The 19,866-nt window shown below is 42.5% G+C and overlaps 1 protein-coding gene across 1 annotated transcript in view; it reads left to right on the top strand.

Moving 5' to 3' along the window:
* Window positions 1-416: 416 nt before the first annotated feature.
* gabra2a (gamma-aminobutyric acid type A receptor subunit alpha2a) overlaps window positions 417-19,866 on the top strand; it is a gene marked incomplete at its 3' end in the record, with an annotated part of 37,569 nt that continues 18,119 nt past the window's right edge. The window contains exons 1-2 of the mRNA XM_084045387.1: window positions 417-434; window positions 15,479-15,699. Coding sequence (XP_083901513.1) covers window positions 432-434; window positions 15,479-15,699 — 224 coding nt within the window. The 5' untranslated portion in view covers window positions 417-431. The remainder of the gene's footprint in view (window positions 435-15,478; window positions 15,700-19,866) is intronic.

Raw genomic sequence — 19,866 nt, 5'->3', positions numbered from 1 at the left:
GTCTTGTTTCCAATGAGAACCTGTGAGCAATTAGGGGTTAAGAGTCTTTTAAATTTCATTTCATCCGACACATATGCTGACCTGGCTTGGAATCAAACTTGGCAACCAGGGCCTCTGGCTCCCTAGGCGGGCTCACTAACCACTCAGCTATGGCCGCCCCCAGATCCACAAGCTTGCGCTTGTAGAGCTATGAGCTATGAGCTTGTAGATCTGCTATTTTTGAATAGCCCAAAGATATCTAAAAATGACAGAGATGCGTTCCCGGTTTGAATGGGTTCATTATGTTTGTTTGTCTCTCTTGGTTTGTCTCTTTGTATACTGCTGATGTTTTTGGCTTGTAAGTGATTGTGTGTTTTGTTTTAACAGACCGGGTAACAGAGGTGAAGACAGACATCTATGTCACCAGCTTTGGTCCCGTATCCGACACTGACATGGTAGGTGTGCCCCCCACATACACACACACACATACGCACACGCACACACACGCACATACACACACACTACCTCTCCTGGCCCACTCCCGGTGTTTCATTTTGTCCTTTACTTCCAACCTTAAAAGCTTTCCTCCGTTGCTCTCTTTGTGCTCTCCTCTAATATTTAGAGGGAGTGGGGATCAGAGTGGTTGTGATTTAGACTCAGGACCTTAAAACAGAAAGAACAGACACAGAGAAGGAATTGGTTCCATGTATAATTCATAGCATGGCTCCATCAAACTCCAACACTGCACATTACTTCACTCGTTAGGCATGGGGTCATCTCTGTCTCTGGAAATCTCTCTGTCTCTGTATCTCTCTCTGTCTTTTTATCTATCTCTGTCTCTGTATCTCTCTCTGTCTCGGTATCTGTCTCTGTATCGCTCTCTGTCTTTTTATCTCTCTCTGTCTCTGTATCTCTCTCTGTATATATCTCTCTCTCTCTCTCTCTGTATTGCTCTCTCTCTCTGTATCGCTCTCTGTCTCTGTCTCTGTCTCTGTCTCTGTCTCTGTCTCTGTCTCGTTCTGTATCGTTCTCTGTCTCTATCTCTGTATCTCTCAATTCAATTCAATTCAATTCAATTCAATTCAATTCAATTCAATTCAATTCAATTCAATTCAATTCAATTCAATTCAATTCAATTCAATTCAATTCAATTCAATTCAATTCAATAATTATAGATCCACATAGGAAAGGTTAGCTTGGGATAAACCTTTGAAACAAATGACTGCAGTATTTCATGGTTTAGTATTCACTTTAAAACCCGTTGGTTTAAAAAAAAAAACAGCAGCAAGTTCTTCAGATGTATTTAAAGGTAGTTGTTCTGTTTGCATGTACAGTAGGCTATGTCTACATGCCCACCCAGATCACTATGTGCGAATAGTGCAGGAATACACACAATGGTTTGTATGGTTTGTCCTTAAGGTGGTTGTATTCCAATAGACTCGCTGTTGTGTTTGCACTTACTTGTACTTCACCCAGCAGATACGATTTTTTGTCATTAGTCACGTTTTCAAACTCTCCATGGGCGATTGTAATCTGTGGGAAGTATGTGTCTCTGATGCGTGATTTGGGAACCCACCGGAGCTTTGGGCAAACCACGCCCCCGGAGGTGGTATAGTAATAGAATTATGCATTATTTTATAATTGGAGCGTAGTGTATACAGGTGGGCCTGGATGTATGTTATGCCAGGCAGTCAGGACACTTAAAAAAAACAACTACTACTTGTGCATTTGTGCAGTAGGATGCGGGCGTTAACAGCGCTGAAATTGTGTTTCCTGTTAACTTTTTTCATAGAAATCTATAGGCCTAGTGAATGCAATTCAACTTGTTTGCTAAAAGTTGCATGTTGAGCAATTTGCTCAATTAGCCTGTTATTTATAAATGATAGGTCAAATAACAGAGACAATTCTAAATAATCACAGACTCATGTACTGCATAGTGCATATAAAATAAAATAGACAGTCTTTTTTTCCACAAAGTGGGCCAAGTGCGCTCATTTAAAAGGTTGAAACATGTAGTGTGACATCATTCCAACCATTAACATCATTTATGATATTAGCTAATAAATCACCAAATACATACATTCATAAAAGTTAATTTAAGAACCTCACACTTAATCTCAGAAGTTAATGTAGAACCTCACACTCAATGGCCTCACCTCCTTCACACATGAAATAGTTAGTGCAACTGTGACATGCGTGCCACATGGCAACTGCAGTTTCTTAACTTGCAGGCCTTCAATGCACTGCAACTGCAGGTGGTATGGCAGCCCCTCCTTTAGTAACCTCCCACCCAAATGTAGTGATGTCTCTTGCCTCTGCAGGTGGCTCCCTCTTCCACAACATGAGCTGGAGATGAGCACGCATTATGTGCAGCATCATGCTGGCATCAGTTAAAGACGGGGTATCGTGATTTTCAATGATCCCCCCCCTAAAACATGATCATCAGGTATTATGGTTATACTAGGAGGAAGATTTTTTTCAAAAAAAGTGTACAGAAAGTGTTAAAACTATGTTTTAATGTGGGCACGCCTCTCGTTCACTAAGTATGGGGCATAGCAGTGGCGGCCATTTCCTGGTTCCACTTCAAAATACTCAATGCATTTTTCCCATTGACATTTCCAAAAATATTTATATCAATTAATGTAAGCCTAGAATCAAGCCATCCAGGGTCCTGGTGAATCATGGCCATTACATTTTTTTTTCTGTGATTTTATTTTATTTTATATTTAATTATATGATACTATATTTAATAAATACCCTTTGTTTTGCCGTTTTCAAAAAAGTTTTTTTCACAGAATCAAACGTTTTATGGTCATGATTCACCAGGACCCTGGATGGCTTGATTCTAGGCTTAAAATAATTGATATAAATATTTTTGGAAATATCAATGGGAAAAATGCATTGAGTATTTTGAAGTGGAACCAGGAAATGGCCGCCACTGCTATGCCCCATAGACATATAAAGGTAGACGCCTCCTCTGGCTCTAAAGCGTGTGTATGGCGGACGCATGCACTTCCGCTTCTGGGGGGCAGCTGGAAATTTCCGCGTATGTCACAGAAGGGGGCGTCCACTAGGCCAATGAGAGGCAGGTGGGGGCGGGACAACTAGATTCTGACAACTCCTGGAAAAGACGCGCTGTGATTGGCCAGTAGTCAACGCGCTGTGATTGGCCAGTGCCCGTCCCCCCCGGAAATATGGCGGCCACCATAACAAGCACGTCGCTCCAATGAACTGCAGAGGCCAATGAGGTATCTAGGTTTCTATATCTGTGCTATGCCCTATACCTGGTTCTCACCTTAGCACTTCCTCCACCACCTTAGCACCACCCACCTGTCCTAGTCCCTCCTCCTCCTCATGCCCCCACCTGTTGTGTTATGATAATGAGGGGGAGGGTATATTTTTACTGTGTCATTAAATGGCTGTTTTTCTATTGGCATGTTTGACCCTCAAGGTTTCAGCCTCCAGGAAGAAACTCAAAATAGTCAGAGAAGACATAATAAAACACCACAAGAACATCACCAGGGGGCTTAATGAAGTTCTATCAACCTCATAGACACATGTAAAACAGAAAAAGTGCAAAACCATGGCACATTTTTTCCTCTGTCTGTAGACCTGGTAGTGATCAGTATTCATACTCTTGGCCTTTTTCATCCCATACAGTGTAAGGAAAAACTCTGTACCTGTATGTTTAGAATCAGACTCATCTTTATTGTCACATCACAGGTGCGAAATCTGTTTTTGTGCAAGCTCCATTGTTTTTTATTGTTTCCAGAAAGAGAAAGAAATAAAGGAGAGGGGGGGACAAAAAAACAAACAAGGTATACATATTTACATATAGCATATCCATCCAAACATTAGGTACACAAGGTTTAGAAATAAGGTCACTGTGAGGGGCATCAGGTTCCCCAAGCACTGTATTTAGTCCAGGCATGGCACTTATAGGAGTACATTCAGTGCAGATACCTTGCCCTTTCCACAGGGGTAGGATACAGAGTCACATCCTGACAGCACACGCATCCCCAGGAGACCTTGACATTTCTCACCCAATGCCCTGACAGTGGCATTTATTTATGTCCAGGATGGTGCCATCCCATTCCTCCATCTCCATCTGCACTGCAGAATGCACGTTGGCCTTCCAAATCCAGTAAACTAAAAGGACACATACATCTGTGTCATCGCTTAACCCAGTAAGACCTGAGGCCGATTCTACAGTACATGTCTCCTAAATCCCAACAGTTTTCTGAAAAACGTATGTTTCTATATCAGTGGTGCTCAATCTTTTACATATCAAGGACCCCCAAAATTATATGTATTTGGCCGCGGACCCCCATCTCAAAATATTTTGTTCCAGGGGGTCAAAAATGTTTTTAAAAAATGCTTTAAAAATATATATATATTCAAAGATTTGCACACATGTTCACGATTTTTCAAAAATAGCCAAAGTGTAAAATAATGCTTTTTTTTTGCTCAAATAAAAAAAAAAGCTTCAAAGCCAGTCCTATTGTGGTCTGATAGCATGTGCCACTGATATGCTGCTGAATGCATTGTGTGAGGGTGAGTACAGCCTTAGTAGTTCCGCCCCCAGAAACAAGCTGAGACACAAAGTAAGTGTAAGGTAGCACTTTTATCCTCTACAATCTTTGTAAAGCAGAAATCACCAACCACAACTGACAAACAACAGAAACCACAAAACAGAGGAGTTTAAATACACACAAGAACTGACAAGACACAGAAAACAATGGGCAATTAACACATGATTGGCTAACACAGGTGCACAGACATTTGCAATTCACACAACTGGTGAGACAAGACAGGTAGCAACAAGTAAAACTAACTACAACGAAGAAACAAGTAACACAACACAACAGTATATACTACCTGTATATATGTATAGTATAGCTACTTAAGAGTAGCAGGTGCTCATAAATAAATTGTTTACATTACACAACATTCAGGGTCGGCGTTATGATTTTAATAGGCCTATAATTAATAACGTGAAACTTTTAAATGGGCATTGGTCATGAATTGTCATCGTTAAAGTATTTTATGTAGTCTTATATAAGTAGTCTTATATATACTTTTTTGTGTTATCTGTTTAGCCTAAATTTCTGACTGTACCTCGTGCTGTTTACATTTCTGTCTAATAAAGTATTCAAGTATGTCAAGACCGCAAGGACTTTCATGAACGACCTGTTAAAAGGAATTATCCTTATCCTTATCAATCAATCAATCAATTGCCAATTTCAGCCAATCAGGAGAGACGAGCCATTTATCAGTTTCAGTTTTATAATGTTCCAGTTCCAATTTGGTTTGTTTCTTCCAATTGTCCTTGTGTATCTGTATCCTGTATGTGATAACATTGGTATGCTGGCCTGAACATGTATTTTCATGTACAGTATAGCTGGAGAGACAGGGAGACCCCTGTTACGGAACTGTCATGACCTAGCTGTTGCATACTTGTAGTTTGTAGTGTTGTACAAGTGTTTCCTGTTTTACTTAGTTGTTACCTGTCTTGTCTCAGTCCTGTGATTAGCAAATGTGTTAACCTGTGTCTTGTTTAGCTGTAGCCAATCATGTGTTAATAGGCTCTATGCACAGCAGCCATATTGGAAAGAAATTGGGCCTCTTCTTACTTCCTTCACAGGTGTTATCAATAATACTAATTAACACTCTGTTCCATTTAGTGTGGCATAGTGGTTGTCTTATTTTAAAAGGCCCCCATAACTCTGAGAGTGTACAAATGGAACCAAATGGACCCGTTACACACCCACCATAAGGGGCCATTTGGGAACCCAAATGGAGTGTTTCTAGTGAGCCAACATGCATGATATCAGCACCCTGACCAGAATGGAACAGAGCCTTCATTTGCATCATTGGTAGCACCTGTGAAGGAAGTAAGAAGAGGCCCAATTTCTTTCCAATATGGCTGCTGTGCATAGAGCCTATTGTCCTTGCTGTGTCCTGTCACTCTGTGTCTATTTAGACCTGCCTGTGTTTCTATGTAGTGTTATCTTGTCAGTTTGTAGAAGTTGTTACAGTGTGTTCATGTGGTTTGCATGCATCATTGCCTTGTCAAGTTTGCCAGCCTCACATTGTTGTATGCTTTGGTGTTCTGTTAATTAAATCACCATTGGACTTGACCAGCCTGCCTGTGTGGTTTTGCATTTGGGTCGCCATCTGACACGCACCGTGACGTGACAGGAACAAACAATAGCAATGAGTACTTTCCAGAATATAGTTATTTAACTGTTTAATTAACACAAAGAAAATCATTTACTCTTATTTATGTGAATAAATGTGGCGACTTTAAACTCGCTGTGCCAATCACTGATGATGCAAGGGAGCGACAAAATATCTACATCTACATATATACGCATAGCATATACATCCGGTACAGTATGTACATGAGGTTTAGACATGAAGTGCACGAACATACCAAATATATACTGTACATGATATTAGCCATTAAGGTGCAAGACGACTAGAAGCGCGATTATGAAGGAATGAATCAATTAATTAATGAATTAATTCATGATTCAACATTCGCGTCACCCAAAACTCAAGACATTTAGTTATTATTATTATAAGTGACATTGCTGTGTGCCTGCTGTCACAGTGTTGCTGTGCGTGACTTGACTCCTAAGCGTGTGTTCGTTTCAAAGCAGCAGATCTCGAAGCTGTGTGTGTCTATACATAGAACCATATGTATCGTCTCTGTCGAGTGGAAACCGCATATGTCTAAAACTGGCACTTTTCAGGATTCACGCCACGTTTCCAGCTTTGTGGATCTGCTGCTTTTGATGTTTTTGTGTGATACCGTAGTATGATCAAATAGGGCGTTAATTTACGGAAAAAAACCACACAAAGTTAAAATATGGAGATAGGAGGTTTTTGCCCGACAGCAACGATATACACTGACTGACTCTCCTGGGCTCCATGTGCTGTCTCCTAATGCAGAGCGTATGCATGCTGCTGCCTGAGGGCGAGAGAGGGAGAGGGAGAGGGGAGAGAGAGAGAGAGAGAGAGAGAGAGAGAGAGAGAGAGAGAGAGAGAGAGAGAGAGAGAGAGAGAGAGAGAGAGAGAGAGAGAGAGAGAGAGAGAGAGAGAGAGAGAGAGAGAGAGAGAGAGAGACACACACACACACACACACACACACACACACACACACACACACACACACACACACATACTTGTGAGAACATCGTCATTTTATGTATTTAATCATAATCCTAAAGCCGAGAAATTGCACATCTATGAGTGTACATCAGTGTAAATCAGGCAATACTCATAACTCCATCTCTGTTCCCTGACCTAACATCTAAGTGTCTAATCCTAAGTCTAACCACAACCTGAATCTTCTAATTGCAAATGTATCTCAAAGTCAAACGTAAGAATCCTTATCCCTCACAATGTCTATTTCTCAAATTCTACTATACTTGTAAGGACAGGTCCTCACAAGTATTATAATAAGAAAAAAAAAAACACACACACACGCACGCACACACGCACACGCGCACAGGCACGCACGCACACACGCGCACGCACGCACACGCACACACACACACACACACACACACACACACACACACACACACACACACACACACACACACACACACACACACACACACACACACACACACACACACACAAACACACACACACACACATTGGTAGTGATGTAAACTCATGCTGACAGGGGCCTTGGGGGGCAGCTGCCATACAGATGGACAGAGATGTGTCCCCTCACAGCGGAGCTGTAACCTCCCCCCCCCTGCCAGCCCCCTCCAGCCCCCCTGATGGGTCGGCGGCCGTAGCCGAACGGGTAGAGTGAAACAGAAGGTCCCGGTGTTCGATTCCCGACCTCCGGCAATGTGTCCAGGTGTTCCTGGCAAGACATTTAACCACTTAAACGCTACAAGATTTATGGGAGTCCCTCAGGGCACTGCGCTAGTGTATTTTCTGTTTTCTGTTATTGTGGGGGGAAAGCTTTGGCTGAAAACTGCCGATCGACCGCGACGCGTTGCGAGCTTGTCGATCTGCTATGTTCTGTTAAAGCTTTCCCCACAACACAGATGCTGGGGTTTAAGTGGTTAAGCCCTAACAACTCTCCCCCTGTGCTAAAGTCTGACCACCTGAACATTGCCCCCGCAGGATCAACTAGGTCAAATGAATGGACCCATGAAATTTGTTCCACGACCCGATTGGTTCTGAACTATTATTATTTATTTTAAAAAAAAATCAAATGACTGAACAGAACTCGGATAGACCCGTGAAATGTGTTCCAAGATACCCTGGCTGTTGGGCATATGGATGTGACAAACCTAATAACAATTGCTGGGGAAAAATGCACGTTTTATGCGCTCTCCCAAGTCACTGAACTGACAGCTGGCATGCCTGGCATGCTTATGCAGCTCAACATCTCCCCCCTAGCCCCCACCCCCACCCAGGGTTGCCATATCTGCTTATTATAATTTCCCTGCACGATGTTATTTGAAAATAGCTGATGTATACACGAATCCACGGAGCGCTGCCCTGTAGGTGGCGCCGCCATTGCTGCGGTGTCAGACTCGATCAGCTGCTGCTGCGCGGTGTCAGTCAGCTGCAGTCACACTGACTGCTCACGTTACTCTTTTAACTGCTTTTTACTAACTTTTACTAACACTAACTTAACAAAGTTGTACAGAAAATCGGGATGAACCTGTGTAGTTTATGGCTGCTCCAACAGCCAAGCAGGTAAAGAGTAACGTGAACAGACGGACAGAACCGCAGCAGCAGCTGACTGAGTTTGACACCGCAGCAATGGCGGCGCCACCTACAGGGCAGCGCTCCGTGGATTCGTGTATACTGTATGTTTAAGTGCTCATGTGGCCCATACGTCGCTTCTTTTGGGCTGGTTTTCCTAGACCTGGTTGCTTGTTTCTCTCACAGAATCTGGCAACACTGCCCCCACCCCTTATTTGCGCTGAAGTAATCTGATCCTAAGATAGTCTAATCGTCACACAGCACTTCATGCTTTTCTTTACTGATCCTGAGTGCGGCTCTTCTCAGATCCACTCAGTGACACGGTTAAAACACAGGTTTGCAGGTGTAAAGAAGTGGGTGAATTCTTTTTTTGTGCAAGCTCCATAATGTTTTCTGTTTTCAGGAAGAGAAAAGAAAAAGGGGCAGGGAGAGCAACAACAAAAAACTCAAACAGCAAAGAGAACATGCGTAGATATACATACGTATATACCCATAGCATAATCCAGCTGATAAGGATAATTCCTTTTAACAGGTCGTTCATGAAAGTCCTTGCGGTCTTGTTTCCAATGAGAACCTGTGAGCAATTAGGGGTTAAGAGTCTTGCTCAGGGACAAATTTCATTTCATCGGCACATATGCTGACCTGGCCTGGAATCGAACCTGGGGCAACCGGGGCCTCTGGCTCCCTAGGCGGGCTCACTAACCATTCAGCTATGGCCTCCCCTCATGATACAGCATGTGCATGAGGTTAGCCATAAGGTGCATGAGGTTAGACATGGGGTGCATGAGGTTAGCCATAAGGTGCATGAGGTTAGCCATAAGGTGCATGAGGTTAGACATAGGGTGCATGAGGTTAGACATGGGGTGCATGAGGTTAGCCATAAGGTGCATGAGGTTAGACTTGGGGTGCATGAAGTTAGCCATAAGGTGCATGAGGTTAGCCATAAGGTGCATGAGGTTAGACTTGGGGTGCATGAAGTTAGCCATAAGGTGCATGAGGTTAGACATGGGGTGCATGAGGTTAGCCATAAGGTGCATGAGGTTAGACATGGGGTGCATGAGGTTAGCCATAAGGTGCATGAGGTTAGACATAGGGTGCATGAGGTTAGACATAAGGTGCATGAGGTTAGACATGGGGTGCATGAGGTTAGCCATAAGGTGCATGAGGTTAGACATGGGGTGCATGAGGTTAGCCATAAGGTGCATGAGGTTAGACATAAGGTGCATGAGGTTAGACATAGGGTACATGAGGTTGTATACAGGGTATCTGCACATTTCTAAAGTTACAATTTAATTACTTTTAAGACAAAATTGTCAAATACGTAGTGTCAAACATTGTGAAAATAGCCAATCAACAAGCTCACAACGCCTCAACGAGGTGTTGTAAGCTTGTAGTTCGGCTATTTTCACAATATCTATCTGTGCAACCAAGTCAAACTAAATGTAATGCCTACAATTCCAAGTGCTTGTCAGGATGGGGGGTCACCAGTTCTAATATGATTATTTTGGGGGGTTGCAGCCCGAAAAGTTTGTTCCTGGCATAGTCTTGAGTTATGATAACAACAGATAAACAATACACAAACAAAGCAGTGCTGCACTGGCGGTCTTTGAAACCTCACCGCGTAGCCAACGTAACGTTGTATCGACAGTTGTTACAATTGTCGCATGACAATGATATCACTGATGTAGCCTTGGTATCTTATAAGCAGCCTCTAGCGTATGCTGTCGAATGTACCGTGTTGCATAAGGGATGGTGGGTTATTTATTCAGGAGGGGGGTCTAGTGCTCGTTTTAGTTTTTTTCCTTCACCCCCCCCCGACCTCCAAATATGTTTCCGTGACAAAAAATAAATGCATACATTTTCCACCAGTGACCAGTCGATCACAAGAGTGTCCCAGTGATGGACATTCAGAACCTTCTGACAATCCAAACAACCCAGACAACCCAAAATGCGACACCTCTGACAACCACAATAAAGTGATCAAATACTGGCATGAAATATTATGTGAGAGACAAAAAAACAATCCAACTTATTTAAAAAAATGCTGGCTCTCTTGAGCGCACGCACACACGCGCACGCACACACACACACACACACACACACACACACACACACACACACACACATTATAATTAATCAGTACTGATAAACGTGCCGCGTTTCTCTGATCAAACTAAGATCTAAATATGAATCTGGCAGCTAGTGAGCTTCACGTGAGGCGATGATACAGTCTGGTTATGTTTTTAAATGTTTCATTATTACTGTTACAATGCATCGGTCTCTGCTACAACTAGTTCCACTCACTCTCTGCTACAACTAATTCCACTCACCGTCGGTGACGGTCCCTCTGTCGATATGAACACATGGTCACTCAACCGCAAAATTAGTCTCTCTCTCTCTCTCTCTCTCTCTCTCTCTCTCTCTCTCAAAATTCAGACATATTGATAGAAACTCCAGCTATTTTGTGTCTCATCCTTTTGACAGATATGTACAAATATGTTTGTTCGTATGCATTTTTTGTCAATCAATCAATCAATCAATCAATCAATCAATCAATCAATCAATCAATCAATCAGTCAGTCAGTGTTGCTATGAAGCTCTTCACTACCTCTGTAAACTAATTTCTGTAAACTCTCTGTAAATTCATAATTTCCAGAGCTTTGTTGAAACGTTGGCCAGTCCACATCACTCATGGCGTCCTGCAGTGACAGTTATGCCTCTGAGTCCCATCACCTCCCTTCTCATTTCCTGTTTATATGCCCAAGTGACAAATATGGCTTCATGGACCTCAAATCAAGAAAGAGTATTGTAACTTTTATTATGAAGGATGTGGCAATGTGTGGCCACTTCCCAAAATAGAAACCTTGTATCTCCAACATTTCAACATTTTGTCTCCCCCTTTTAAATAAATGATTGCCCTAGATTGTCGTACAAAAGTGTCTTAAAAGTAGGGTAAATAGCAGATCTACAAGCTCAATTGAAAGTGGCTTTGTGTTTTATAAATATCAAACCAATGGAAAGTATTCTAAATAATAACCAATAACCAACTAACGTTGGATCGGTTGGAATACAGGCTCTTTATTTTTTTCTTGAAACCTAACAGTTTTGGACATTCAGTGCGAGGTTTCCAGCCGGACAAAATCCCATTGTCTGGCCTCAGGACAGGAAGGTTGTGAATACTTCATAAGGTCTCCTCTCCAACACATCACTGCCACAAGCCTGCTGAATTATGAACGACACTGTGTGTGTGTGTGTGTGTGTGTGTGTGTGTGTGTGTGTGTGTGTGTGTGTGTGTGTGTGTGTGTGTGTGTGTGTGTGTGCGCGCGCGCGCGCGTGTGTGCGTGTGCTCTCTACGTCTTTCAGTGTCACTGTGATGGCAGGCCTGTCACCAGAATAAGGCTAGTTTCACATTAAGCCGGCCCCCGTCCCTATTTTAGGCAAAATGTTCCACTTTTATTATATGGTGTGGCTTCTGAGGGACTCTAGCCATCAAGAGAACTGTGGTTCTGAAAGTGGGATACAACTTGTGATACAAGTGGGAAAGTGGGATACAAGTTGTGAATCCTTGTCTGAGACAAGGGTATTTTCTGGCAGAGTGCAAGTTTAGATGGGGGAAACCATACCAAAACATTGTATAAATCTTATTTAATTCACATAAGAATTATATATATTATTGAGCGGTGCAACCGCTCATATAAGAGGGTTTAGGACCCATCCGTGGTGAAAGTTTTTCTTTACGTCGTGAAAATTTGTCTTTCGCTGTGACGCCATGCTGTGGAAAACACGCCCATAGGCTAAGCTTTGCAGGACGTGCTGTGATTGGCTAGCTGGGCCCATGATGAAATTAACTTCAAACTTCACAGACGCGCTGTGATTGGCTAGAGAGACGCATGATGAAATTATTAATAATGTAAAAAATGTAAGCACGTCACTTCGCAGGACGTACTGTGATTGGCTACCGAGATGCATGATGAAATTAATAACTCATAAATAGGACCGCTCACTTACCAAACAGTTTTGGACATACAAGTTTTCCTTTATAGAATCAAGACACTTTACATGTAGAGCAGAGACCCGACAGTCCTACCCTGAGCAAGCAATTTTGTGACAGTGGCAACAAAAAATCTCAATCTCAATCCAAAAATGTGTCGGTCTCCTGGTGGCGCTATAAAAGGCAGATGTGAAAAATGCAGGGCAAAGGTTGTTCCTTGGCCTCTAGGGAGTGCACATACAAAGTTTTACACAGATCGGTGCAGTTATAGGTAAAAACACAAATCGGCCTCTTATAGCGCCACCAAGAGGCTAATTTGAAAATGTTCAAGTGACATTTCTTCCTCGGCCTAGTGAGAATGTGTGTGCAAAATTTCACGGAAATTGCATGTGTGTTCATGATTTGAGGCATTTTGTTCAAAACGGAGCACTCCTGAAAACTTTGGATAGCCAATCAGGATGGAATATGAAAAATCTTCGTACACCTTTCGTTTAATGACTATAGAGATACTGTGTACCGATTTGTGTGATGTTTGGATAAAATCTGTAGGAGTACTGTCAAAACATATGTTTTTGCAAAAAGCGGTCTCCCGGTGGCGCTATAAAAGGCAGATGTGAAAAATTTGGGGCAGAAGTTCTGAATTGGCATCCAGGGAGTGTGTGTGCACAGTTTCGCTGCGATCAATCACCAACAGTGCCAGAGATGAACTGTCCACAGACGGAGGAGGCGATGTACACACACACACGGACACACGGACACACGGATACACGGGCGGACGGACAGGGTGCAAAACATAGTCCCATGCCATGCCTTTCGGCCTGGCGGAGACAATAATAGCAAATATAGTAGTGTAAGATAGTATATAATAATATAATATACGTAGTACAACAATAATGTTATATAGTATATAATGGCATAATATAAGAATATTGAGATAATATACAGTATATTATAATATAGTAGAAATCCACAGTAGTGCTCCATGGAGAGGCCCGGTCCGCAGTCACACTCTGGGGGTCTGTACAGTCCATGGAACTGCGAAGTGGCAGACACAAAAAAAAACTCAGAGGAGTTGGTCCCCGGATGTGGAATAGGCTCTATGCACAGACGCCATATTGGAAAGAAATTGGGCCTCTTCTTACTTCCTTCACAGGTGTTACCAATGCTACTAATCAAGGCTCTGTTCCATTCTGGTCAGGGTGCTGATATCGTGCATGTTGGCTCACTATAGAAACACTCCATTTTGGTTCCCAAATGGCCCCTTATGGTGGGTGTGTAACTCTGAGAGTGTACAAATGGAACCAAATGGACCCGTAAGGGTCCATTTGGTTCCATTTGTACACTCTCAGAGTTATGGGGGTCCTTGAAAATAAGACTGCTACACTAAATGGAACGGAGCCTTAATTAGTATTATTGGTAACACATGTGAAGGAAGTAAGGGAGGGGCCCAATTCAATTCCCAATATGGCTGTTGTGCATAGAGCCTATTAGTGGCAGGCCTTACTGGAGCGAGAAGAGAGAGAGGAAGGGGATGTAAGGAAGAGCGGAGGGGAGGGGAAGGGGGGGAGCTGGAGAGGGAGAGAGGAGAGAGGATGACTATAGGGTGACTGAGTACTGAGAAAAGCCATCTAGCTATAGGCTTTATCATAAAGAAAGGTTTTTAATCTAGTCGTAAATATACAGAGTGTGTCCGCTTCACGGACTGAGACTGGGAGAAGCTTCCACAGCTGAAGTGGCTGAAACTTAAATGCTCTGCCTCCTGTTCTAACGTTTTTTTTAGCCTTAAAGAGGTGGTGCCATGGTTTTGCACTTTTTCTGTTTTTCATGTGTCTATGAGGTTGAAAGAACTTCATTAAGCCCCCTGGTGGTGTTTTTATGGTGTTTTATGTCTTCTCTGCCTACTTTCAGTTTCTTCCTGGAGGCTGAAACCTTGAGAGTCAAACGTGCCAATAGAAAAACAACGCTTTAGTAAAAACATGCCCTCCCCCTCATTATCATAACACAGCAGGTGTGGGCATGAGGAGGAGGACGGACTAGGACAGGTGGGTGGTGCTAAGGTGGTGGAGGAGGTGCTAAGGTGAGAACCAGGTATACTTAATGAACTGGAGGCGTGTCCACATAAAAACATAATTTTAACAATTTCTGAAAAAATCTTCCTCCTAGTTAGTATAACCAACCATAATACCTGATGATTATGTTTTAGGGGGGGGGGGGGGGGAGCTTTGTAGGTGAGGAGGAGAATTATAAATCCTATTCTGTATTTCATGCTTCATCTCTCTCTCAGCTAAGGCCTGAAACATTGTCCTGAAAAATGTTGAAGACCCCTGATCCGTTAAAGCAGGGGTCTTCAACAGGGGGTCCTCAGAGTTACTATGATTTTTTTGAGTGGTGCCAACCACTCCTACATTTTACCGCGTGTGTGTGTCTGTTTGTCCGTCTGTCCGTCCGTATGTTTGAGCACGGCCTCAACGGCTGCAGCTGATTGCAACACAAGGATGCAACCAGTTACACTAATTCAAAGGCACCACTCTCTTCACACTGGGTGTGATTATTTTTTTTACCGTAACCACTTGAACCCTAGCATCCCTTTTTCTAAGGAAAACTTTAGCAGACCAAGTAAACGAAAAAAGTTTAATCTGAAACACATTTTTATACAAAATAGAGGGGGTCCCAGCTTCATCTCTCTCTCATCTAGGGGATCCTTGGCCTGAAAAGGTTGAAGACCCCTGATCCGTTAAAGCTCTTTCATGTGGTCCCGTGCAGGAATACACGGTGGACGTCTTCTTCCGTCAGAGCTGGAAGGACGAGCGGTTGAAGTTCCACGGCCCCATGAACATCCTGCGTCTCAACAACCTGATGGCCAGCAAGATCTGGACGCCGGACACCTTCTTCCACAACGGCAAGAAGTCTGTGGCTCACAACATGACCATGCCCAACAAACTGCTGAGGATCATGGAGGACGGAACCCTGCTCTACACCATGAGGTGAGCAGTGGTAGAAAGTAACTAAGTACATTTACTCATGTACTGCACTTAACACGCAAGTTTTGAGGCACTTTGATTTTACTGGAGTATTTCCAATTTTCAATACTATTACTTTCAATTCCACTACATCTCAGAGGCAGATATTGTGCTTTTTACTCCACTACAATGATTTGACAGCTTATTATTACAAAACATACATTAACCACTTCAGCCCTAACCACTTCAGCCCTATTTAAACTTCTGCTATTTTCAAAAGAGTGTAATACATTACAAATATTGCCTACACATGATACCTTGTGAATGTGATATTCTGCATAATGAGTACTTTTACTTTTGGTACTTTAAGTCATTCAGTGCCATTGACGTGTAACACGTCCAAACAGTGTTTTCAGTGTTTAAACTAGATGGCGTTGTTCGCCAACCTATGAGCCACCATTTCACTCTCAGGCACACAGAGAAACAGGAGATCATTCACTTCCTTGTTATTGAATTTGTGAAAATGTCTGTATCTGTATCCCTTGTTTCCCTCTGCATTTTTGGCGAGACATGCTATGTTCAACGGCCAATAACTAGAGAACAGACGGTCGAAATGATACCGGAAGCATAGAGGAAACCTCCGTGTTTAGCAACGATCGGGGAATCGATCATACTAGAGATAAATATTCTGTGACTGCTTGACACGGTAAGAAAAACAAAAAATCACTGGCACTATTGGCGAGAGATAATGTATACCGATTTGCGTGAGATTTGGACAAAATATGTAGGAGTAGTAACAGAAAATGTGTTTAGCAAAAATCTGTCTAAAAAATAATTGGTGGAGATTCTTCCTTGGCCTACGGGGAGTTTGCGTGCAAAGTTTCGGCAATCGGTCCAGTGGTGCCTTCTAGCATGTCGTGCAACTGGGGCCTCCAAAAAAACTAGTAATACAGTAAGTAATAATTAAAGTAATTCAATCGTAGTCAATCGGAATATAGAATCCGAAAAATCAGACAGATACATCTTGATCACATGACTATAGAGATAACGTGTACCGATTTGTGTGAAGTTTGCGCCAAGGTGAAAAATGTGGGGCCCACGGTTCTGCTCTGGCCTCCAAGGAGTGTGTGTGTACAGTTTCACGCAAACGGTGCCAGAGATTAGCTGTACATGGACGGACGGACGGACGGACCGACGGACCGACGGACGGACACACTCACGGACAGACGGACTGGGGCGAAAACAGTCTTGGCCACGCCTTCGGTCTGGTGGAGATAAAAATAGCTGCATCCTTTCACTGCTAAAATAACAAAACAAAAAGTCCTTGAGGGGGTACGGGGTCTCCAGCTACATGAGGAACAGTGCACTTAAGCCCTACTCCGGCTATTCAAAAATAGCAGACCCACAACCCACAACCCATCACTAGCTGATGGGTTGTGAGCTTCATATAATTTGATATATATATATTTAAGGTTTCGAGGCCAATAGGCTCGAAGCCTTATTACATCTGTAAGAGTTCATTATTCTTCCGCCGGTTTTGCCAGTTCTGGCCTAACCGCGTGGTCACTTTTTATGAAATTCGGCAATATGGTAGAGGGCTATGCCAAACGGCGAAAACCCGAAACTCACAAACATTGGCCAAAGGGTGGCGCTGTAGCACTCAATTGAAATATGCCAACTTTGAACAGGTACAACTCATGCCCTGTTTGACCCACAGCCATGAAACTTCGATGCACACATGCGTCTCCTCATGCCTAACAACTTTCACCCTCTGACCTTTGACCTCTGACCTTTAGATCTCCCACCATTTCGAATTCTATGAAAAGCAGTAAAAAAGACTCTTCCTTCGTACAGATTGAGCAATCTGTACGAAACTGTATGCACATGAACTTTGGACCAATGCCGACAGACGTGAGCAAGCGGATTTTCCATAAGTGAAAACGTTAAGCTTTTATAAGCCAATGAAAATTGCAGTTTTATGACAATTATTCATCTGCCCCTAAAACATACATGCAGACTCGCATTTGTTTGACACTTTGCAATATTGTAGAAGGTCATTCCAAGTATCACTGAAACCAATCTTACTCCAATTGGTCAAAGGGGGGCGCTATAGCAATTTTTTGAAAATGCAAACTTTAAACAGGCAAAAGTCATGCCTCGTTTGGCCGACAGCCGTTAAACCTGCTTACACATGTGCCTTGACTCATGAGGAACACATGTATCACTTTGACCAGTAAGCTCTGCCCTTAGATTGTCTGCAATTTTGAGCAGTTTGAAAAACATTTAAATCCAGGATTTCTGAGCAATTTGCGTGAAAGTGTGTCATGTGTGTGAACTCCCTTTTCACTAGTTCAGGTGTGTAGGTTCAATAGCTTGATAGCTTAATCATCTGCCTTGAAACCACAGGGTTGCTGGTTCGAATCCCACCTCAGGTAGACTTCATTACAATTGCATTGCACACAACATGACTGTATCAATGAGGAACATATCTATCACTTTGACCAGTAAGCTCCGCCCTTAGATTGTCTGCAATTTTGAGCAGTTTGAAAAACATTTAAATCCAGCATTTCTGAGCAATTTGCGTGAAAGTGTGTCATGTGTGTGAACTCCCTTTTCATCAGTTTGGGTCTGTTGGCCCAATGTAATCATCTGCCTTGATACCACATGGTCGCCGGTTCAAATCTCACCTCATGCAGACCTCAACTCAATTGCATTGCACACAACATGACTGTATCAATGAATAAACATGCAATTGTTAAATGAACTGCTTATTGAGAGTAGTTGTTTTCAATGTATGATGTACTTCATTCCCTCTTTTGTTTTGTTTTGTTTTGTTGGATTCTCCCTTCTCACTGACCAAGGCTGTGGATTGAATAGCTTGATCAATACAGTGTTAGTCTCATGTGCCAAAGGTCCACGGTTCAAACCCCACTCGTCACAGTTTACATTTAAATTGCATTATACAAAACATGACCCTGTTAATTCAGACATGTGCAATTTTTAAACAATACCATGAATTGCTTTTGAGAGTAGTTGTTTTTTATGTATGACATACTTTCTTGTGAAAATAGCTGATCTACAATCTCACACCTTTTTAGATAGCAACGCGTTGTGAGCTTGTAGATCGACTATTTTCACTAGTTTCCATTCCGAAATGTATTGAGCAGTTTGAAAAACATTTAAACCAAGGATTTCTGAGCAATTTGCGTGGAACTGTGTCAAATAAATGTTTGAGGCCCTTTTTCACAGGTTCAGGTGTGTTGGTTCAATAGCTTGATCGCTTAATCATCTGCCTTGAAACCACAGGGTCGCCAGTTCGAATCCCACCTCATGTAGACTTATAATTGCATTGCACACAACATGACTGTATCAATAAATGCATGTGCAATTGTTAAAAATAACGAGAAATGTATACTTGAAAGTAGTTATTTTTAATGCATGACGTACTTCATTCGCCCTTTTGTTTTGTTTTGTTAGATTCTCCTTTCTCACTGTCTGATCCTGTGGATTCAATAGCTCCACCAGTAGAGTGTGAGCCTCATGTGCCGAAGGTCCCTGGTTCAAATCCCACTAATTACAGTTTACATTTAAATTGCATTGTACAAAACATGACCCTGTTAATTCAGACATGTGCAACTTTTAAACAATAACATGAAATGCTTTTTTGAGATTAGTTGTTTTTTTATGTACAACATACTTTCTTGTGAAAATAGCCAATCTACAATCTCACAACTTTTCAGATAGCAACACATTGTCAGCTTGTAGATCAACTATTTTCACTACTTTCCATTCCAAGAACACAAAACAAAACTTTATTGCTAAATATTTGTCAACCAGTAATCTAGAGTAGTTAGCAAAACAGAGGCTTGGTTCATAACGGACTGAAAAACCTATAGATATCAACAGACACCATCAGGGAGGCTATATTTCTAGTTCAATAAGAAGAGAGGCAGCCTGTGAATCCATAGGTCGCTGGTTTGATCCCTGTCCCCAACAATGCATTGAGGTGATCATTATTTGGAATTCTTACTTTGTTACAAACATACTCCTGGTAGCCTGTCTGTCTGTCTGTCTGTCTGTCTGTCTGCCTCTCTCTCACTCTGTCACTGTCTGTCTGCCAATCTGCCACTCTGTCACTGTCTGCCAGTCTGCCAGTCTGCCACTCTGTCACTGTCTGTCTGTCTGTCTGCC

Source organism: Gymnoscopelus microlampas (assembly GCF_963454915.1).
Source record: "Gymnoscopelus microlampas genome assembly, chromosome: 20".
Taxonomy (NCBI): domain Eukaryota; kingdom Metazoa; phylum Chordata; class Actinopteri; order Myctophiformes; family Myctophidae; genus Gymnoscopelus; species Gymnoscopelus microlampas.
The sequence above is the reverse complement of the archived record's forward strand: the minus strand, read 5'-3'. Positions and strand labels throughout refer to the sequence as shown.